General features: G+C 31.5%; 1 protein-coding gene across 1 annotated transcript in view; it reads right to left on the reverse strand.

Moving 5' to 3' along the window:
- The window catches only part of LOC127703108 (uncharacterized), a 42,228-nt gene extending 33,229 nt beyond the window's left edge, over positions 1-8,999 (reverse strand). Inside the window, exons 1-8 of the mRNA XM_052207549.1 lie at positions 8,986-8,999; positions 8,183-8,639; positions 7,612-7,787; positions 6,693-6,824; positions 5,384-5,550; positions 4,257-4,450; positions 3,351-3,611; positions 488-588 (exon numbers count right to left, since the gene is read on the reverse strand). Coding sequence (XP_052063509.1) covers positions 488-588; positions 3,351-3,611; positions 4,257-4,450; positions 5,384-5,550; positions 6,693-6,824; positions 7,612-7,787; positions 8,183-8,630 — 1,479 coding nt within the window. The 5' untranslated portion in view covers positions 8,631-8,639; positions 8,986-8,999. The remainder of the gene's footprint in view (positions 1-487; positions 589-3,350; positions 3,612-4,256; positions 4,451-5,383; positions 5,551-6,692; positions 6,825-7,611; positions 7,788-8,182; positions 8,640-8,985) is intronic.
- Between the last annotated feature and the right edge of the window lie 16,002 nt (positions 9,000-25,001).

Raw genomic sequence — 25,001 nt, forward strand, 5'->3', positions numbered from 1 at the left:
TCTCTAAAAAAAAAAAAATTTAGGATAAATTCATTTAATATGCAGGGTTTTTGTCAATACAAGTTTATTTTACTGACTTTCAAGGACCAGTTATTTCACCTGGAATTTTATGCAATGATGAATATGTGATGCACAATATGGCAATGTAATGGCAGAAGACAAATCTGATTTATTTTCTTTTATCTTATTCATTGTTTATTTGTCTTCCATTTGCCCAATGTATCATCTAGCTCAGTATTGCCAGTAAATGCTGCACATGCCATTGACAAGCTTTCTGATTAATTTTTCTTTGTAGTTCCAAAAAAAAGAGAAATATACACAAGAAAAATTACAGAAAAATTAGCTGACCAACATCCAGTATATAATTTTTGTTTCATTAAAAATGAAAAATTGTGTAGGTGACATCCCTCTCACATTTCTTTGATTTTAAATGTAAGCCAAATAAAGAAATACAATATCTTAAAAACATTTTAATACATGTTTATACCTGATTGGCTAATGACACACAGGTTTTGACAGGCAAAATAACCAGACATTGCAGAACAAACTGAACAGCTTCATCTGTATGGTTGTCTGATGGTGGTGCTCCTAAAATAAAGAAAAAAATCAATGTTTATCACTACAACCTGGACAAAACAGGCTATGTTATCTGTATGGTTGCCATGATGGTGGTGTTCCTAAAGTAAAGAAAAAAAGTAAATGCGTTGTTTTTGAATTTCAAACATGTGACAGAGTTGTCAAGTCACAACTGGAGATTTGAACATTTTCAGCTGGAGTTTGGAGCTTAAAACTGGAGATTTTTTATCGAACATATTTATCGACGTTTTCAGTGTTCATTTTGATGATAAAGCTACATATTTCCCCTTTTTTTAAGATAACAGTATTACTTTTAATAAATTGTCTCTGTATTGTTACAATGTGAAATATTTTTCAACATTAAGCTGTACTACTTGTCTGTGATTTTTTTCTTTACTCATCTTTATTAATATCTGATTCTTAGTTTCAACATCCAATCATTATTGATGTGTTTTAAAGTAACTTATTCCATTTTTCTAGCTTGTTGTTCGTTTATCCAGATTTAGCATACCGGTAAACATTTCCCCAAGCTTTCAATAAGGTCTGACAATACATGTCTTATAAATTTCAATTTAATCATTGAAAAGATGTACAGTATTTGCATAGCCTATTTGTCAGACAAAATTATGCAATTAAGTGGAGTACGCTTATATCCAAAATGCCAAATTACGGAGTCAAATAACATCGATAGTAAAGATCAGTAAAGGAAATCCCTGAAGAAAGATGAACGGCCGTAATCCACTTGCAACGTATTGAATGATGATTTATTGTCTTATAATACTCTCAATAAAGTTTATAAACACATTTTGTTTTAGTTTATTTATACACATGTACAGTTCCATTGTTTCCTTTTCCTGGAATATAAAAATAGAACCAATTGTTCTAAAAAAATAGATTTGTTTCCATGACCCGTATGTGCAATGTACATTATTACGCTTTGGTTAAAATAAACTGTTTAACAATGCTTCACAGTTTATTATCTTTTTTAACAATAAATGTGTAATGAAGTGCCTTAGATATGCAGTATTTACCGCTTGCCCAGTGATGTAACACTAAACCTCTTTAGTTTCATATATGCAAAGCAGTTTGGGGCCCTTTACGGGTTATTTCCAGACACAAGTGTTGAATGTGAGAAAATATAATAATTAGAAGTAAATACTCTTTTCCAAAATTACAAAAAATAAATGTTTGACGTACAAAATTCTTCAACTATATATAAATGCCCTGTAATCATGGTAATGTTAAACATGAATGCAAATCTCCCCAAGCCGAATTACGAGTATACACATCGGATTGTTTTTCAACATGAATGAGCAGGCATCACTGTTTAAAAATTTATCCCAAATTTAATCTATGGACAATGTATGAAATACAATCAATAATTAATACCTTTTGAGAGAGACTGGACATGTTTTTACAACAATTTCCTGTTTGACATTTTTAACCTTGACACTTAAAATAGAACAAAGGAAACTTTACCTGTGTACACATCAAGGGTTATTAATCAATATCCCATCATATAAACACGAAAGAAACTGTTTTAAAACTTTATTTAAACAACGCAAAAGTGAATATGAAATAATGAAAATTATAATGGGGGTATTTATTTTAAATATATTATTAATCAAAATAAAATTAACTCTGCCGTTGCATCATAGGGGAGTATTGATCAATAATTATCTTTACATGCCAGACTGGTGTTGGATTGCCGCTGTGCTGGTCTGCCCTCGGACAACAGTCCTTATTTGGTCAAGAGACTGGCATTACCAATGGGAAGGCTTACCAAATTGCCGTTTCTGGTAAAAAATCTCGTCAGTTTTAACTAAGCATATATAGCTTATTTTCTATGCAATTCACCAAAAGGCTCCTTTGTAGGCTATGCAGTTAAATATGGTTTAACATTAGATGAATGGGAAATGGTTTTGTGCAGGAGAAAATCATGCAATTAAGCAGAATGTGATTAAGTGGAGTCAACTGTATAGATCTCTTATATGATTTTCAAAATATTATTTTTTTATTTGTTCTAGACATTTTAAAAAAATCATTAAATTACCATCCTTATATGATTCTTTGTTCAATTTGTATTTCATGTATATTCTTTTATCAATTTTCATTATTTTAAAGCGGGTAACCTAAAACATGATTAAACAAGGGAAGTAACCCAAATTTCTTTTAAGTGTTTTTAAATACACAAAGTTTTTATTACATTACAGCAGTTAGCCTGAGGTAAAAATTGGTAATTAATAGGATATTTGACACCCAAACTGTCAAGTGAAGCCATATAATCATACAAGTTCTTTGATTTACAGGTAAAAAATACCTTTATCAGTGACACAAAAACATAATTAATGTGGACATCAATGGTTAATAAAAAATAAAGACTGGCAAATTTTTTGGGGTTGAAATTTTGAAAACACAGAAGATTTAAATTAGTAAGGGGAGGGACGAATGTTAGCTTAAAAATCGGAAGATTTTGACTCTCGCCAGAAAAATCACATTTCTGGAATTTTACATGAATTAGGAAAAGCAATAAAAAGATATGATTCCTATGTTATCTCAAATGTAGCAGCTGTATTGTCTATCTAAAATAAATTCAAACTTGAATAAAACACTTTTTCAATCTTGAACTAAAATTCTAAACATTTTAGCTAAATTTATGGCACCCTCATCTTACAAAAAAGTAACCAATTTTAGATTTTGGTTCATCACATGATTGATGGTTTAATCTTGAAAAGGTAAAATAGTACAATCAAAATATTGTTTAAATAACCTACCAGGTAGACTGTCATTAGTATCAGCAGCATGCATGGTAAACAACTGAGATTTCATCTGATTTGTTATCAGAGCCAGAGGTATATTCTTCATGCCTTTATTTGACACAATTAGAGACATCAATTGTCCACAAACATTTCTGGGGTTCTTTTGCATCAGGGCCTCCTCAAACAATTCAGTAGAAGTTTGGCTGGTCAACTTCAGTAAAACTCCTGGTGATGTTTCCATGGCAATGATATGGTATGTAAATGACCTTTTACCACCTAAAACATATTAAACTGTTGTCTATCAATGTGTTATGCACATTAGGACCGAAATTTATCAGTTTTTTCTAGTTCAATCAATTAGTCACACAAATCATCAAAAAGAATATTTTTAACACCTCAAGATCATTTATCAACAAAAATGTTTGTTATTTTATTTTTTCAAAAATCAATAGACCCATTGGTGGCCTTCGGCTGTTTTCTGCTCTTTGGTGGGGTTGTACTCTCTTTGACATATTCTCCATTTCCATTCTCAATTTTAATCAATCAATTTTGCATATATATTCAAATGCAGGTTGATTTTAGTTGTTGATTGCATGAAGTCAAAGATTTCAAATTTAGTTAATGATTGTATGGAGTTGAAGATTTCAGATTTAGTAGTTCATTGTATGAAGCTAGATTCACATTTTGCTGTTGATTGTATGAAGTTGTTTATTCAGTATGAAGTTACTTAGGTTTTGATTGTAGTATAGTTAAATGAGGAAAAATCCAAGTTTTACATATTCAGGACGATTTATTTCTCTGTTTTTTTTTCTACTCTCGTATGTCACTAAAATAAATCGCATATATTAGTTGGTTTACAGTATTTAATATATCCTAAATTCTGCTTTATTTATCTAATCCTATTTTCTGTATATGACTGACCATCAACGGGAATAGTATTTGTTCCTCCATATTTCTGGATAAATTCTTTCAGTTTGCCTAGTTCTGGTTCAAATACAAGAGACCAGTGGCTCCATATCTCCATATCTTCTAATAGTGGGCAATTATGTAGGCAGGCAAGGGCAGCTTCTCTGGTTTGATGACCTAACATTCCTATCTTTGATTCTGTCTTTATTCTGAAAATATCATGAAAGAATCAATGTGTATCCTAAAAATAAATAATCTTTTATTTGCTCTCAGTATACATGGTATATGTATGAAGCAGCATATCTTAAGGATGTACTTAGGTGAGGTTTTGGAATAAGTGTCAAATGTTCGGACTCCTTGGTGTTTTTCCATACGATACAAGGTAAAATATTTTGCCCCATTTATTTTTTAACATAAGACTTGATAGCTCATAAAAGGTCATTTGACAAAATTTAAGCAGATTCTTGATTTTCTTTCTTTTGATTTGAGACCCAAATAATACCAATGCAAATATAAGGTAAAAGTCTGAGTTAGCCTTTTCCCGCCATATTTTATAAATCAAATATCTAGAAAAGGAGCTCCATGACCTATCATTATTTTTAGCTTAATTTGATCCTTAACTAATACTCTTCCAGCTTAAATTATCAATTTTGAATTCTTGATTTATTTAGTTTTACCTTAGATCACCTAAGTACACCCTTAAGGATTAAGTAATTTCTCTAATTCTTAGACGATTTATCCTTTATCTGACCTGTTGATTATTTTTATAAATCAATGTGTGGTTTGTTTGATATCAGTTCTTCATTGGTCAAAATTCAATTATAACGTAAAATTTTCTTGCTTCTCTCTGAGTTTCCTATTGTAACGTCACGAAAAAAGACAACCATGTCTGATGACTTTACATCCAAAAGAACACATCTTTTTGAAGATCGTTGGAAACAATAGATGTATATCTTCTAAAAATCATTAGAGAAACAGATTCTACCACCAAATCTTGTGCAAAACTATATTTCTCCACTCTGCAGTCATAAGAAATAAAGTTATCGCAATTGTTTGATTTCAGAATGATGAAAGGACTGTTGAGAATGACTTAAAACAATGTATATAAAGCAGCAAATTTGAATTTTCTTATATAGCAATACCTGACATCAGTTCCCATGGCAACTTCAAACACCAAGGAGTGTTCATGATATTGATGTTGACCTGGTTTCTTTGATGCTGTCATCAGATTGGTTATCTTCCCATAACCTAAATGTCTAGTCTCCTTTACATTGAACTGGTTGCACAAGGCTGCATCTATGTCTTCTTCCTACACAAATTGAATAATTTTCCATTTAATGTAAGCCAAAATTAATTTATAAGAAATTCTCTGAAGTATTCTATATTAGATTTTATAGAATACTTTCAAATTCCTGCACTTTCCCTTAGGTTTCCTATGTCACAATACTTATGTTATTATCTTACAGTAAGAACCATTTTTTTTTTTGTCGTTGTTTACCCAGATTTACCACGAGTCAACCTGTGAAACTCAATCATAAACTAGACAAAGTGATGCCCCAGCACTCCACTCTGAAGTAACTGTATTATAACAAAGTCAATGTAGAACTTTCTTGGAGATATTAACACAAATGATGCCCCTGCATATGCAAAGTGTTATTTTAAAATACACAAAATTGAGCATGGGAGCACATAGGTCTGTTGTTCACTATAGGAAGAGTTATCCGGAAACACTATGTACCTCTTTTGCAAGTATATAAAAAGTTCAACTATCTCCCAAAAGAGCAAATATTAAAAAAAAAAAATCCTGACCACATGCACACCTTCGATATATGTACAAACAGCCAGCAAAGTGAAAACTTCCTAGCATTCAAACTGTAGGAGGAGTTATCTGGAATAGCTAAATACCCATAATGGGACGGAGGGATGGATGGATGGGGGTAAAACAATATGCCCCAAACTTTCAGTTCGGGGAAACAACTAGAGATTGGTGTTCAGTATAATCCCACCATGAAATAATGTTAATAATTAATTCCATCAAATAAATTTGTCTGCGGATCTATATTTCATGGTGGACATAAGGTTATCAAACAAACTTTCAGAAACAACAGATTTGTTATTAAGGTAATATTACAATAATACAAGTAAAGTTTTCTCATTTGTGGAAATAATATTTTGTTTACATATAGATGACTTCTAATTAGGGGTACTCTAGTAAGTTTGAAAAGATTGGATTTATGGAGACTTTTTATTAATAAAACAATGTACACCATGAAGAATCTGAACAGAGGAGCTTTTCAATTCTACTGTACTGATTAGTCAGAACAAATTTGAGTTTGGGTGACATCGTCTCTAAAATAAATATGATAGAATGTATATAAGTTACATTGCATATTATGCAGGATGAAACTTGATATGTTTGCATGTAAAACATAGAGATTGACCATTACTTACGGAGACTTTACCACACTGTGTACACTGATGGATGAAGCTGAGTATATCCCCATTACAAGGTTTAAAGCCACTCTCAGAATCACTGCTCCCTGAACCAGAACCAAGTGATGTTCCTCCATATTCCTCAAGCAACTGAAAAACAATAAAACAAATTAGTGTCAACTTTAAAACATGCTTCAACTTACATTTGTTTTAAATCCTTTACATTGTGTCTAAACTACCTTGGAAATTGAATTAAAAAAGCTTTCTAAAGGTATTGAATACCTGTATACCAAATACCTAATAGATTTCTATGACTTACTAAAAAGTGTAAATAACTAAGTACATTTCTAGCAATTTTCAATGTTTACTTTAAGGTTTTCAACTTCTAAAAAAATCTCTCAACCTGAACTTACATACTTTAACATTTGAACCTTCTTATGCTATGAATATACCAAATACTAAATCAATTTATTCAGGCATTACAGAAAAAACATCCTGAAAACTTATATGTCAAGCAATTTTCTATGTCCTATGGTGATAATCACTTGAATTCACCAAAATTGCTAATTGGTAATGTAACTCAAACTGATATAGAAACCCCTATACCCTACAAATAACTTACTCCTTTTGTCTCCTGTAATTTCAGGCGAGGAGTAAAACCTCCTTTACCCTACCTAAAACTAAATTCTTTTGTCTAATGTAAGGTAAAGTGTAGAAATCACACAACCCTTCATATTAACAATAACTTAGTTCTCCTTTTGTTTCCTGTGTAATGTAAAGGTAAAGTGTAGAAACCCCATACCCTACCAATAACTAACTCCTTTTGTCTCCTGTGAGGTAAAGTGTTGAAATCTCCAATAACCTGCCAGTAACTTACTTCTTATAACTCCTGTAAAGTAAAGCCAAGAAATCGCCCATACCCTACATTATAACTTACTTCTTTTGTCTCCTGTAAGGTAAAGTGTAGAAATCTTCCATAACCAATTTCAGCAAAGGACGGAAAATTACACTCTTCAGCAATTTTTTCTTCTATCTTATCAAGCAATGATAAATTTAATGCACCACGTTGTAAACAACGCTTCAGGTAATTCTTCAGCAGATTAATAACATCACCTGCAAAACAAGAATGTGTCCATAGTACACGGATGCCCCATTCGCACTATCATTTTCTATGTTCAGTGAACCGTGAAATTGGGTTCAAAACTCTAATTTGGCATTAAAATTAGAAAGATCATATCATAGGGAACATGTGTACTAAGTTTCAAGTTGATTGGACTTCAACTTCATCAAAAACTACCTTGACCAAAAACTTTAACCTGAAGCGGGCACCATCATTTTCTATGTTCAGTGGATCGTGAAATTGGGGTCAAAACTCTAATTTGGCATTAATATTAGAAAGATCATATCATAGAATTGAAATAAGTATGATATATATAAACCATCTTTAATTCTTGAAGTCCATTTTTGTTTAAGTTGAAACTCTTAAAAAATCAAATGTTAAAACCTACCTTTGGGTGGCTTAACTCTTTCTTCTCCATCCTGCTCTGTCTTCTCATCTTCTTCTCTGGGTAACAAACGTTTCATAGCTGCCTCCTGAAGCACAGAATGGCTGACACATATTGCTAAATGAAACAAGGCACTGGCATTAACATCTGTTCTTAGAATCTGAAGAAAGTTCAGGATGGAGGATTCAATCTTTTGATGCATTTTAATCTGTGATCTAGTTGAAGGCTCTTCCATTAACATAATAAATTTAAATTTCTCAAATATTTCTTGTATTGCCACTTCAGGGTGAAGTGTCATGTAACGGTTCCTAACTTCCCATGTTCCGTCAGATGCTGTATGAATCACTGTCATTCTGAACTTCTGGAATGCTTTCTCAATATCATCATGAAGGTGAACTTTGAACGTCTCTATTACATTTCTTCTGTTCTCAGCAGCATGTCTTTGGGCCATCTTCAGTACCTGAATTGTTCACAAAATATATAGTTATATCCATTAGTTAAGAACATAGTCAGACCAAAATCAAAGATGTGATTTGTTTGTCTTATCCTGAAAGGATTTCAAAATTGTAATATCAGTTTTTTCTTATTTCATTCAATATATCACAATGTTTATTCGACTTTTTTTATAACATTTCTTTGATTAAAGAAAATTGTGAAATCAAAAACTGTAGCAAATTAATATCAACTTTTAGATGTACAAATTTATCATGCTCTTAACAAAAGGCCTAAAGATCATTTTTATGGTTCCTAATTCATTAATAGAGAGATGTATATGTATATACCATATGATAACATAAGTTACAAACCTGTATTGCCAATGCCACACAGCTTATTCTGATATCATATGATAACATAAGTTACAAACCTGTATTGCCAATGCCACACTGCTTATTCTGATCCCTAGCTGATATGCGTTATCTGCATCATACAGAGGAACAAGGTATTCCATAAACTGTGTTAAGTCTACTTTTTCACTCCATTTCATATTCTGTGTTAAGTAATTCCTCAAATGTTCCAATATATCTACTGTTGTAATAGCTGGAATTTCTTCCATATCTGTTGGGAATTTAAAATGTTCATATATGATTGGAAGCCGCTGCACTGGTCCCAAGTTCAATTTGTTAAAATCTGTTTTCTCAGGCTCACATTCTCTTAAGCAATACTTAAGTTCATGTAATGTACAAATAGATCTTACTTTGAGAAAAGCTTGAACGTATGCGTTCACTTTTGCAATTGCTCTATTGTGTTCTCTAACACAACTGAGTTCATCAATTCTACGAGGTCCCGCCAATGCTAAACTTGGTATACCTAATCTCTGCAGCAGTAACGTTTGAATTCTCTCCTGCGATACATAGTTATTAGACTCTGCTAATAATTCTATACATTCTTGAGCACAAGTTTCAAGCTGCTGAATTGATGGTTTTCCTTTACTATTTGTCGCCATTCGAAATGGTCTTATATTCATCTCTTTATCTTTAAACTTCTTTGCATCTAACGGTGAAGTAGTGTTACTAAGTGATTGAAATGGTGTTGAGGTGTCATTGTGCTGATTTGACCTATTATATATAAGCGATTGAAATGGTTTTGAGGTGTCACGGTGCTGATTTGACCTAAGTGATTGAAATGGTTTTGAGGTGTCATGGTGCTGACTTGACCTACTGTCTGTTGAGAAATCATTTTCTGATGATTGGTAATCGCTAGCTGTCTCAACTGATTCTGTATCGTAATCATCATCATCATCATCATCATCATTCTCATATTCAATGTGAGAGCGCTGCTTTTTATTTACAGAATGTGGATGTGACAGTCCCTGACTGGGTTGAGTATTGATAAGATGAGCATGACCTGATTTATGTGATAACTCATTTGTAGATTTTGTCTCTTGTTGTTTGCTCGTTTTGGGTGGTGCAGAAGTTCCTAATACTGGCCATGCTCCCTCATCAAGCTTAATTGGTTTCATGTTAACAGGCTGCTTCAATGGAGCTGGCATAGAAAATGGTTGCTGCAATGAAACAGGGGCATGAAGATTTCGTGGTGCAGTATATTTTCCTCCAATTTGGTGTAAAGGATTGATGGCTTTTGGTAAAGAATGCTGATTTAGACGAATATATATCCAGCCACCTCGATTTACTTCATGGACAATATCCTTAAACAATTTGAAAATATCATCCATTGACCCCACTCTGAACTCAGAGTTTTTCAATTTTAATTTGGATCTGGTTGCTAGACGAGTCCACACATTTTCTTTCAAGATCCCATTAGGGAATTCCACTAAAAGTTTATGCAGGTCTTTTTTTAAAGCATTCCTCTTCTGCTCAGTTTCTGGTGGCACACCAGGCATTGTTTGGGGTGAATATATTGCTACCTGAAAAATATGTACTGACTCTAAATGATTCGTGATAAAAAAGCCAATTAACAGCTTTTAAAATGTAATTTCTATGACTAATTTCAAATGCATCTGAAACATAACTTATAACATAAACATTATCAACTTAAGACATCATTTAAAAAACTTATAAAGGCGTCTTCCATAAATAACAAACAAGAGGCTCCTACAAGCCTGATTAACTCAACTGGCAAAACATGGTAGTATATGATATTATAGTTAATAATTACATTTTTCAAAATAAAATTTATTTTTCATAAACAAAGGAGTAGAGCCAGTAACTCTAAATAAATTAAATCTAATGTGTATGTATTGCTAAATGTATGATATTTGAAAGTATAATAAAATAAATAGGGAATGTGTCTGAACACAGATGATGCCCCTGCTTGCATATAACATTATAAAGGGACATTACTCTGGAATGGTAAAAGTGACGCTTCCCAAATTTGTACTTGATCTGAGTTTTGTGGTAATAAGCATTGTGTATAATTTTCATAACATTTAGTTGAGGCAAACTTTAAGTAAAGAACAGAAATGAAAAATTCAGCAATTTTCCTTTTGAAAAGGGGAATAACTCTAGAACAGCAAAAGTGACACCACCAAAATTCAAACTTGATCTGTATTTTGTGATAATAAGCATTGTATATAAGTTTCATAAGATTTGGTTGAGGCAAACTTAAGTTAGAGAACGGAAACAAAAAATTCAGCAATTTTTCCATTAATAAAGGGGCATAACTCTAGAAAGGTAAAAGTAACGCCACCCAAATTTAAACTTGATCTGTGCTTTGTGGTAATAAGCATTGTGTGTAAGTTTCATAACATTTGCTTTAGACAAACTAAAGTTAGAGAATGGAAACCAATTTTGGGACTTTAGGACGAACAGATGGACAAGGGTTAAACTTCATGCCCCCTCTGCAACGGCAGGGGCATAACAAATATATAGCTGCATCCTATTTATAAAGATAGTAGCCTTAAACAGGAATAGTTTTTATTTTCTGCCATTTTCCTAGAAATTTTCAACTTTTTTCAAGATTTTATTATATGGCGCCAGCCCTCGTCCATTGAAATTTTTGTTCAAAATAGAGAATATGGTACAAAAAGAGTATTTCAGCAAAAAATATGTGAGGGCGAAGGGATGGCGCCACTGTTAACTTTTTTCAGAATACTGTCATAAACTTTGCAGTATTCTGCAAAAAATCAGGTTTTTACAAAATTCACCTACATTAATATGTCACAAACAGGTCATGAAATGACTCAGTTGTTGAAAATTTTCACCACATTATAGCAGTGAAAAAAATTTTAGGGCCAAACTTATGAGTTAGTGAAGCAACTCCTTTTTTATTTTCAAATATACAGCAGTTTGAGGGCACTCAAGTAAATGCAAGACTAATAAATCATTTTTTCTTCACATTAATACAAAATGCAGTAATCATGGTTTTTGAAATAAATATCCCAAACATATCATTGTTTAAGCAAATTACTTAAATAAACTGCAGTTGACAGTTTGGGTCATGTTTACTTGCATTTGTTATATAGTGAAATTGTTTAGCAATGGACTTAAAGAAAAAAACAATAATTGTCCTTTCAGAGTTTATATATATACATGTGTATAAACTAATGCTCTATATAAAAATAATGCTATCAAAATTTACAATGTGGGTTTTATTTTTGTAAAACGTATCGTATACAAATTTTCACAATTTTTTCATAGCAAAAAAATTTCAACTAACAGTAATTGTAAATTTTATAGCTTTGATGATCATTTCTGCTTTTTTTCAGTTACCGTGAGTGAGTGTATATCAAATATATATCTAGCATATATATATATATAGACTAGAGTTTTTTGTTATTTATAAAAGTTTTCAAGATAAATATATGCAAATTTTATAAATGCATCATGGAATTGGTTAAAACCAAAATTTCAATATGTCTGGAGTAAATTAACATTAAATAGGTTATAAAAAGAATATATATATATATCATATCTACATCCGATTTCACCTGGATAGATGCACGCTTGATAAAGCTAGTTTGTCTAGCGAAATATTGCGTTTATTTTTATCGTTTTGAAAATATTTTAAACATTCTAATATTTACATACTAAATAGTGTGTTAAAATTACATTGTTAGGCAATCTATAATTTTATTTGTGTAATTGTATTAATCTCTGTACTGATTAATCCACACTCCCATAGATTTGTATGTCATATGTTGCTATTTATAGGCACTTATATATCATGTATATTTATTTGTAAATTGTGTATGTACTGGAGAAGACAGTGCTAAGTTGTTAAACTTACGTCTCATCCATTTGTTTATTTTCTGAACAATAAAATATGTTTAAACTAATTAATGGTTTCAGTCATATTTGTTATATTTGTACTAGATTTTGTATTGCTGGTCATTTCTTTCAGAAAATTTGTCATTTGAAGGCCATTTTCTCCTATACTGGTTTTGATCATTATGTGCTATATATACATAAATCATTTCTGCTGCATATACAGTTTCTGTCTTTGTATTGTACTTTTCAAGATCATCAGCTAAATCACTCAAAATAGTCAAAACTAGAATCTGTGTCCATAGGATACCATGTCCTACTAGCTCTATATCTATATCAAGTCAACTTAAAAGGTGCATAGAATTTGGGTCAAACCCTAATTTGGCATATAATTTAAATTGTTGACATAAAAATGAACATTTGAACTAAGTTTTAAAATGATGTGACCACAAATTTCATGGTAAATTACCTTATAAACAAAATGTTTAATCTTAGGTTGAGCTTGGTCCATGGGATCTGGGATAAAACCCTATTTTGACATAAAATTTAAAAAGTTAACATCATTATATATATGTGTATTAAGTTTCAAGTTGATGTGACTACAACTTCATGGTCAACTATCTTAACCGAAAACCCTAACCGTGATACAGGACACACGAAACAGATGAAGAGACAAAAATACATAATGACCCTCTTATCATAGGCAAGGGCATAAAAATCATCATTTAAGGGCAATTACCCTTTTTTTGAGTCAATGATTTGTTTTAGTCACATTGGCATAATTGTAGATCTGGTATTGCTAAAGAGAGGCAAAAGATACCAGAGGGACATTCAAACTCATAAGTCAAAAATAAACTGACAACACCATGGCTAAAAAAGAACAAGACTGCACAATCTGAAATGTCTCGCCTTCTTTACTAACCATTGATTTTATGTTGATAGTCCTAAATATAAAGCTTTACTACAAGTAACACATAAACTTAACATGATCCAAGAAAATGAGGTCAAGGTCAGATAAACCAAACGAGAAATACATGTACACCTTACAATCATTCAATAAGCCAAACATAGTTGACCTATTGCTTATAGTTTCTAAGAAACAGTCTTAACCAAGAAAACTTAACATTGACCAATGAACCATGAAAATGAGGTCAAGGTCAGATGAACCATGCCAGACAGACATGTACGCCTTACAATCATTTTATGCATTAAATATAGTTGACCTGTTGCTTATGGTATCTAAGGAAAAACTTAACCGTGAGAACTTATCATTGACCAATGAACCATGAAAATGACGTCAAGGTCAGATGATACCTGCCAGACAGACATATACACCTTACAATCCTTCCATACAACAAATATAGTTGATTGATTGATTGATTGTTGGCTGCTTAACGTCCAGTGGCAAATATTTCATGCATATTCAGGACGACAAATATAGTTGATCTATTGCTTATATAGTTAAAGAAAAACATACCAAAACACTGAGAAATGAACGTGAAAATGAGGTCAAAGTCAAATAAAACCTGCGAGTCTGACATGTACATCATAAAATATTTCCATACACCAAATATAGTTGACCTATTGCATATAGTATTAGAAAAAAGACCAAAACTCAAAAACTTAACTTTGACCACTGAACCATGAAAATGAGGTCAAGGTCAGATGACACCTACCAGTTGGACATGTACACCTTACAATCATTCCATTTACCAAATATAGTAGACCTACTGCTTATTGTATCTGATATATGGATTTGACCATGAAAACTTAACCTTGTTCACTGATCCATGAAATGAGGTCGAGGTCAAATGAAAGTTGTCGGACGGGCATAAGGACCTTGCAAGGTACGCACATACTAAATATAGTACTCATAATAAGAAAAAAATTAACATTACAAAAAATGTTGACTTTTTTTTCAAGTAGTCACTGAATCCATGAAAATGAGGTCAAGGACAATGGACATATGACAGACTGAAACTTCGTAACATAAGGCATCTATATACAAAGTATAAAGCATCCAGGTCTTCTAGCTTCTAAAATATAAAGCTTTTAACACATGCATTTAAGAAGTTAGCTAACGCCGCCGCCGGATCACTATCCCTATGTCGAGCTTTCTGCGACAAAGGTCGAGGCTCGACAAAAAGACCAACAGACAAACAATAGTACAAAAAAAACACAACATAGAAAACTAAAGACTAAGCAACACGAACCCCACCAGAAACTGGGGGTGATCTCAGGTTTTAATATTTTTTTCTGTTTATAGTTTCTATATATATTATACTTTTCAAGAAAATGAGCCAAAACACAAAAAATTGTCAAAATCATCATTTAAAGTTTGATAAATTTCAAGCCAAAATCAACGAGCTTATACAATAAGAAGTTTCATAAAGTGTTATTTATATTTTGTATTACTAATAATTTTTGCTTTTTATAGTTTCTGGGTATCTATTATACATTTCACTATTTTTCGTGGTAGATTCAATCTCAAAATATACACTTACACAAATATTTCACTGTATATTGGAATGCAGTGTACTGTGAAGGCCATGAAACGAGAATAATGAACACATAAAATTTTAAACTGTCTTAGCAAATGTGTAAACCACAAACAAAAACCAACACAAAAAATAACTCTACATATATATGGTATGGTATTCTTACCTTTATGAAACTGATGTGATAATGTTAAAATAACTCACAACTCAAAAAATTTCCACAAACCACATCTGAAATGAAAAAATGCATTCATCACAATATAACTATATGATGTAAAATGGACTTGTTATTTTATAATTTACCTAAGAAGGAGCTTAATCTTTACCAGACTTTCACTCCTTGCAAAAAAAATAAAACAATTAACTACTTATTGAGTACTTATTAAGTTATACTGCATTATTGTATGATTTAGGGAAGTAGTGTTATTCTACTTTCAATATTGACTAAAGGAAAAGCTTATTTAATCTATACTGGACTTTCCCTCCTTGATAAAATATGATATAATTTACTATCTCAATACTGCATGTATGCTTTAGGGAAGTAATGCACTTCTATTTTCAATATTGATTTCATAGAAATAAAAACAAAATTGAAAGTTCATTTACTTTAACTTATCCTTTATTTCACTCCATGAAAGGGGTAATTGACTGGCTGATTAATATCCAATCACATTAATTTTAAATGTATATTAGTCATGAAAAAAGAAGTTATAAAGAAGCCCTCTATTTATATACTACAAGTAAAATTCAGGAAGTAATAAATGTGTACATGCATGCACTTCTAGTTTCAATTTTAATTTTTCAGAAAAATGTCATTTGGAAACTCCAAATTATAAAAATAAATCTTTGTAATGCAAGTTAAACCAGTATTGATATTGATTTCTAAGAAAAAATCCAGTCATTAAAAACATTTCAGAAAAATATTCTTAAATTTATTACATTTGAAAAATTTGTATTTCATAATCATTATGCTGTAATGAGCTGTATTTTTTTTTATTATTTAAGATGTCACTACATGTACCATTAAATGAAGGTACATTTCAAAATTCAGGTGTAAAATGGCATGCCATTATATTCTTTATCATAAAAGAATTAATAAGAATATGTACTGTACGTTGACCTTTGAAAGAATTTCTTTAAAATTTTGTAAATCTAAAAGCTTTCATTAAGCATTGGAGTATGGAAATAAGGCCATCTTTCTAGCTGTTAAATCTTTCATAATATTAACTTAATAAATAATAAGACTCAGGAATGACTGTAATTACTTTCTCTGTCTATGAAGAAATAACATCAAAATATGATGCACACTTAATAACCCAACTCATGTAGTGGGTTATTTAAAAGTGTGCACCATATTTTTTAGGTTATTTCCAATAAACAGAAAAAATAATACAGTCATTCCTTATAATTTAATTCTAAATTCCATTTTTAAGAAGTAAATCATGAAAAATGATGATAATGTCACAGTTACATGACAAAATTATGTCAATGAACTGATAGACAGAAAGATTTCAGCCAATCAGAAGATGTGTTACATCCAAAATCAAATTATTACCAAATAATGTTTGCATGCCAGGTATCACACATAGTACTAAGAAACAGCAGTACTGCCAAGTTTTCATGAAGCAAATGCTTGAGATTTGGCCAAAATTGTAAAGATCAAATGGAAAATCAATAGATCAGAGGAAAATGCCTCCAAATAAGCATGAAAATGCTAATTGCATGCATGAGACTTGGCAGCCCTGAAACAGTCATAATCCAAGTTGATTTTAAATAGATTTTGATAATCAAATAATCAAATATTTATTGGCACAAATTCATGAACAATAAATGGTTAAGCTATTCCATACATATATATTAATATTAACAGACATGATAGAATCATTTCGATTCTAATAGGACAAATACAGTAATTCAAAAAAACTGAAGCTAGGGTTGGTATGCAGTGTGTGTGGGTGTTCTATTTTATTCCCTGTTAGATAAAGCTGAAAATTTCCAATAAATCTATAGCCTGCATGAAATATATATATATTTCGTAAATAACCGCTAGAAAAAATGTCTTTAATCACTTTAATTCTCAACCCAAACATTTGCCATTTTTATTTTACATTTTTTTCTTGTATTGGTACCGTCAAATCCACAGTTGACATTTTGTAACTGAGGAGCCACCATGTTGACTTGCTGAAATCAGTAAATGTGCAAATAATGCAATAGAATAGAAAATAAAACAACACCTACCTCAAAACTCCATTTTAATGCAATATTATCCAAATTTAGAGGGTACACTTAAAGGAAAAACCTTCAGCTTTAGTGGTTTCATTTGTAAAGCGTCATGTTTTGAAATGACTTTAATGCGCCAAAAGCATTAATGTCAATTTCACGGAATTTTATTTTATTTTGATCATTTTTACGGAAGAGTATTAGGACCACACATTTTTTTAATATATCTCTTCCTATGTTTGCGTTATAATGCAAACCTTTGTGAAATAACGCAAACCTTTTGATTTCAATTATTCAGGTTTTTGTATCAGAAAATTATATAAATTTAACAAGGAAATAGATATGATATAGGCATCTAGAAGCAGAATTCTAAATGGACAAACTTTAGGTGATACATTAGGTAAACCCACTTCCAATCAATATAATGGTATAGTGCTGTTGATGAAATTGTATTGTTAGTACTAATATGCTAAAAAATGTATGTTTTTTTAATGGATGGATTTTACTGTCCACTCTAATCACTGTCCTTTAAATGTATGTTTATCTTTAAATTATTCCCAAGTACAACAAAAAGTTGGGAGACCAATACCTAAGGGTTTACAATGGAACAACGGGGTTCAAAAATGTTATGCAGACATGATGTTATCAAAGGAAGTTGAATCTAATGTACAACTATTCTTAGGTAAAGACAGAATATTACATTTAAGATTGATTTGATTTGATTTTTGGTGTTTAACGCCACTTTTAAGCACCGCTTTTGGGCTATTTCGTGGCGGCCAGTTTTTATTGGTGGAGGAAGCCGGAGTACCCGGAGAAAACCACCGACCTTCGATAGGAAAACTGACAATCCTAGTCAATTAATATTGGAGTCGAGTGCACCCGCACGAGCGGGGTTCGAACTCACAACCTCAGTGTTGACTGGCTAGTGATTACAGTAGTAACTACTTAGACCACTCGGCCACCGAGGCCCCTTTACATTTAAGAAATGGAGTTGATGAAGCTACTGATGATTTAACAGATATATTTTTCATAACATTCTCAATAAGATAAGAAGTCATTTAAATCTTCCCAAGGGTAATAGGTTTAATTACTTAAAAAGCGTAAACGAAAGAAATCTAGTTTAGGGATTGACAGTAAGTGTGAGTCAATGTATCGCACTTAAATCCAGTCTTCTCGTTCACTCTCTAATTGTTCTGTAAATGAAGAAAAGTTGAAGAATTACTATAGACTGAATAAAGAGTAGTTAAAAAAACTAGTACGAAAAAAAAAACCGACAGTATATAAAGCAAAGATGCTTGACTCCTTACTGGAATTAGAAGACAAAAATCCCAAGTCTTATTGGGATATTATTAATAAATATAAATATTCTGACAAGGACATCAGTGATCAGAGTTCTAATATTCCCTCTGATGAATGGTATAATTATTTTGATAAACTTTTAAATGTAGATTATAGTAATTAATGCACTGCCACAGGATGATTTTCCTTCAAGGTATAATGTATTACTTGATTATGATATAAATATGCAGGAAGTGTTTAAAGCTATAAAAAGTTTAAAGAATAACACAAGTGTAGGTCTTGACTGTATAAGTAACGAGATGCTTAAACATTCTAGTGTGAATATGTTGAATTGTATTTGCAAACTTTTCAATATCATTTTGAAATCAACTTTATTTCCTAGTAGTTGGACAGAAAGTATGATTAAACCTCTTTTTTAAAACAGGAGACGTTAGAGATCCAAATAACTACAGAGGTATAGCAATCTCTAGTTGTCGAAGTAAGTTGTTTGTAAAGATCTTATGCAACAGATTAGATTTATTTGTAACTGAGAACAACATACTATGTAAAAATCAAATAGGCTTCAGAAAAGCTAACAGAACAATTGATCATGTTTATACATTAAAATCTATTGTGGATAAGATGTTTAGGGCAAAAAAATATCTATATTGTTGTTTTGTTGACTTAAGAAAAAAGCCTTTGACACAGTACGAAGGAATTTTCTCTTTTCTAAACTGTTTGAGCAAGGTATTAGTGGCAAGATTTTCCATTTAATTAAAGATATGTATACATAGATATTCAGTTAAACTAGATACTGGACTAACTGAGTCCATACTCTCAAATGTTGGTGTAATACAAGAGTGTATACTGAGTCCCCTTCTTTTCAATTTATTTATGAATGATTTTCCAGGATACCTTGATGAGAAATGTGATCCAGTAGATATAGGGAATACAACTTTAAATTGTTCAATGTATGCAGATGACATAATTTTAATGTCTCAAACAAAAGAAGGGCTCCTAAACTGTTTATCCTCATTTTAACTTTATTGTTAAAAATGGCAATTATCACTGAATATAGAAAAAACTCAAATAATAGTGTTTAATAAATCAGGTAAATTATTGAAAGACTGTAATTTATATTTTGGACAAAATCTCGTCAAAAGTGTTCAAGAGTATAAATACTTAGGTATTGTAATGAGAGCATCAAGTTCCTTCAGTACTGCAGTTGAAGATCTTAGTAAGAAAGCTCTTAAAGTAATTTTCATGATTAAACGTAAATTTCATTGTACACATAATAATACACCTTTGCTCTTAAAACTTTTTGACTCCTGTGTTAAACCTGTACTTCTATATGGAAGTGAATTGTGGGGTCTGTACATTCTTAACCTGGACAAAAGATTAACACCAGGTCTAAATGATGATTTAGAAAAGACTTTTTTAAATTTTGCACCTGAAAAGGTTCACATTCGATATTGTAAATTTGTACTTGGTGCCACTAAATATGCTTCTAATATTGTCAGTATGGCAGAACTTGGTCTTTACCCAATTTCTACATTTGTTATTTTGCAGTCTCTTAAATACTGGCTATTTTTTATATATATTTTTATAAAGACCCTCTTTTGAATTTTTCAAAATTAGCATATAAGTCAATCTAAGATGTTAATTGTACCTTTCTATGTACCCTTAACCAAACACATTTTTCAGTTTCTAAAATTAATTGGTTTTGACCAAGTCTGGAATAATAAAGGAATACTGTCCGAAGAAAAACTCATATCTGCAGTGAAAGAAAGATTACAAGAAAGATTTGAAAAATATTTTTTCTCATGTTTATCAGATGAAGACCAAAACAAATTACGTACATATTACAAGCTAAATAAAATGCTTCGCTGAGTGCAGCCTGATACGACCGCAGAGGTCGAATCCTGAACAGTTGGTGCAAGTTTGGACACAATATTCAAGCTTGATACTATCTGAATTTGGATTGTGATCAAATTTTTTTGACATAATACAGGTTTCTGACACAAAATAAATGTGGTCAAAGATCTTAAAAATTTGAAATGGGACATTTAATTTACCTAGAATGGTCTGATATCTAAAATTTAACAACATGGTTAGATTCAGCATATAAAAAAAACCCAAAAATTTAATTTTAGTTGAAATCAAAGTTTGTAAGGGAGGTAACTCTCATGCAAAAAAAAACCCAAACAAAGAATAACCAATTTCGAAGAATAAAAATTTATTACCACTGAACCCTTTGATATACACTATTATAATTTTATATGTATTTACAGTATTTGATGTTTCTAGAAACAGCTAAAAATATTTCATACTAGAACTAGCAAACAAATAGCAAAAAGTACCAACATAAAGAAACAAAGCTAAAGTAATTGTCCATTAACCAGGAAACCCTTGTTTTTCCCCCTATTTTGCCCCTAATTCCTAAACAGACTGAGCCATAACCCCCCAAAGCCAATCCTAACCATCCCTTTGTGGTGTGGAAACTTGTGGTACAATTTCAAACAATTCCATACACTGTTCCACAAGTTATTGTCTGGAAACTAGAAAAATGCTTATTTGGGCCCCTTTTTGACCCCTTATTCCTAAACCGTAGGGACCATAACACCCAAAATCCATCCCAACCTTCCTTTTGTGGTTTCAAACCTTGTGTTTAAATTTCATAGATTTATATTTACTTATCATGCTTATACTAAAAGTTATTGTCAAATTTCCAATGGAGTTTGCAACCATAACAACCCATTTAAATACATCATAAAAGTCTTAAAAAAGAAAATGACATACATAATCATGGCTAAAATTAAATTACCTTGCATTTTTAAAATAGTAACTTCTAAAAATAAATTGACAGCTAATCTCCTCAAGACAATACAACATTTCTTTATACATAATTTAAAAGCAGTGTAAGGGAGGTAATTCAAACAGATTGTCAATGTTGTGTTTGAATTACCTCCCTTACACTGCTTTTAAATTATGTTTTGTACTAAAGTAATTGTCCATTAACCTGGAAACCCTTGTTTTTCCCCTTTTTTTCCCGTAATTCCTAAAGGGTTTGAGCCATAACCCCCCAAAGCCATTTCTTACCATCCCTTTGTGGTATGGAAACTTGTGGTATAATTTCAGACAATTCCATACACTGTTCCACAAGTTATTGTCTGGAAACTAGAAAAATGCTTATTTGGGCCGCTTTTTGGCCCCTAATTGCTAAACTGTTGGGACCAAAACCCCCAAAATCAATCCCAACCTACTTTTGTGGTCATAAACCTTGTGTTTAAATTTCATAGATTTATATTTACTTATACTAAAGTTATTGTCCGGAAACCAAATGTCTTCAGACGACGCTGACGACGACGACGACGTGATACCAATATACGACGGCAAGTATAAAAAGGAATATAAACCTGAGACTTAAACAAAGTTGAATATCTCAAAACAATACATTAGACAGTTCTGTAAATTAAGAATTTCTAACCATAATTTACACATCGCAAAAGGCAGATATAATAATACGACTTCAGATCAAAGAATATGTAAACATTGTATTGATAACAAAATTGAAGATGAGTTTCATTTCTTATGTGAATGCAACCTCTATCAAGATGATAGGAAAAAGTTTTATGATGACATTGTTAATATTATAGCAAGCTTTTGTAATTTAGACAATTTGTTAGATATTTTATGAACTGTTCCAAGACTGATGTTCTCAACAGATTTCTTTTATATATAGACAAATGTATCATGATCAGAAATTCATCAGTGGGAATAATTGCATAATATCAGAAGTCCATTACTAGACGAAGTGTGCAACCCGCTATATAGTAAGGCGATCACGTTGTCCCCAACTGTGATTGAAACGGGATTTGAGCGAGATTGCTATTAATAGTAACAAAAATCAATGGCCAAATTTTTTGTGATGCATTCTGGGTAGAGATAATTTATTCAAAACACCCTATACATTAATTAGCACACAGTTGAATATAATGTTTGACCATCGACATGTTAATGAATAGCAGATCCTAGATGCGATATTATATCAGTGACATGAGTCATTATGATGGTTTAAATATTAAACGATAAAAATGTTTGTATAATTTATCAATTTAAAAACTACAATTATAACGAAGTAAACTTGTCAAACGGAATAACAAAAACCTCACTTCTTAATACAATAAACGTTTGGTTTTAGAGTTAATTGTGAAAAAATTGCCCTTAAAAAGTTGGCAAGGAAAAATTAGGTCGGAAAATTGTGTATCCATAAACAGTACAAGTAACACTGTACGTATTAGGAATGACGGTTTAATAGGAATAAACATTATATTATATTTATTTTAAGAATATATGTTACAATTTACAAATTTCAAGAAATAAGATTTTTTTTTAAGTTACAAGGGATTTCTGTAGATATAACCATTTTTAGCAAAATTAACAAATTGTATCCTCAATTTTGAAAAAAAGAGGGGGAAATAATTGTATGGCCTTTCTTCAGTTTCGAATATCTTCGATCCTGCGTAACTGAGATCTTGACGGTAATACTACCTCGGTGATAGTGTGGACGAATAGAGGTTATCATTTCAGTCAGATATTGTTACATTTATCCGTTAAAATACATGTAAAAATGCAGTTCTCAACACGTGCGTTCGACATATAAATTTTATAGGTTAAAATTGTAGGAAAAGTTGCGATAATGATCTTTGTAAACAAATGAGTAATAAATATATATTCTTTATGTAAGTATACTTTATACTGAAATAAGACAAAGTCCTATTTCAAAAACCTAGCTGTAGGACAATTTGATTTAATTTGTTCAAATTCTATATCAATCTCAAGGGTTAAGTTGTGCCGTAAAGAAATAAAGTCAGTAATTCCTGGAATTGTCCGGTTGCAACAGTAAAACCCTTCCTTACAAGTGTGGGATGTATACATTAATGGGAGCCGCGTCAGGTCGGAGGAGGGACTTTAGATCTAGCCTGACATCCTGACCAGTCTAATACTTCGTCGAGCAGTTAGCCAGGATCCCAGGCTACTTCAAGTGAAATCCAGTACCTCACGTATTCAGGATGAATGTTACGATCTCTGATGTTAAATTACACTTGAGACAACTCTGTGATGGGATATGCATATTTATATTTCCCACTGAATGTTACGCTAGCAACATGCGATTAATCATTTTTTTTTAATCCACATGATCTACAGATGCCTTCAGTTTTGTGAGTATAAAACAACAAAAAAAAGGACTTTTACGCGTTTATCACTGACTCACGTATACCGTGATCTTTAGATAGCGAACGTAATGACGGACAACATGAGAAAAGTATGTCTCTTAATTTAAAAAAGGTAAAAAAAAAACAAGAGACTTTTGAAATTCGAAATTGTTTCGAAGTCATCTGAAGCAACAAATGGTTGGATATTATTGTTTTTCTTTAGAAGCGAAGAAAAAACCCTGTCTTCATCACCGTATATAGCTTCATTGGTGCTGTAAATGACCGAGACATAATTCGTCAACACAACGCGGTTCTATTTAAAAAAGGAGACATGTGCAGTTATGACTTTATTTTGACAAAAACGACTACATCTTTTAGATAAACGATGCATTTTAAGTCCGACACGGCAGATTTTATAGTTCTCATTTGCCTTTGCGCGATGAAAAATTGTACCAATGAATTCGTTTATAAAATTTCCATAGTTATAAAATGAGATTTGAGGGGGACCACCAATGGCGCTTTCCACTGATAAAGGGGACATCGTGATCGCCTTACTATATAGCACAGGTTGCACACTTCGTCTAGTAATGGACTTCTGATAATATTGATGTGGGTGTTTTGTCTATTGTTTGTTATACGTCACAAAATTGCTGTCTATTTTTTGTTTTATTTTTTCTATGTTTTCATGTATTTTCAGCAATGATCCTTTTGTACTGGATTTTATACTGAATAAAATTAGTTAGTTAGTTAGTTAGTTAGGCAAATTTTAATTGAAAGGCCAAGATTTTGAAAATTTTGATTAATGGAAAGTGGTTTAGTAGATAAGAGCAAAAATAATGTCATACAATTGTGAAACTATGAGTCAAATAGACAAAATGATCTTTCTGCTATCAAATCTATGATTCAGAAAAAAACATTTTTTTATATTTTGATGTAAGAAATTGTT

The sequence above is a fragment of the Mytilus californianus genome, unplaced genomic scaffold, assembly GCF_021869535.1.
Source record: "Mytilus californianus isolate M0D057914Y unplaced genomic scaffold, xbMytCali1.0.p SCAF_5, whole genome shotgun sequence".
NCBI lineage: Eukaryota > Metazoa > Mollusca > Bivalvia > Mytilida > Mytilidae > Mytilus > Mytilus californianus.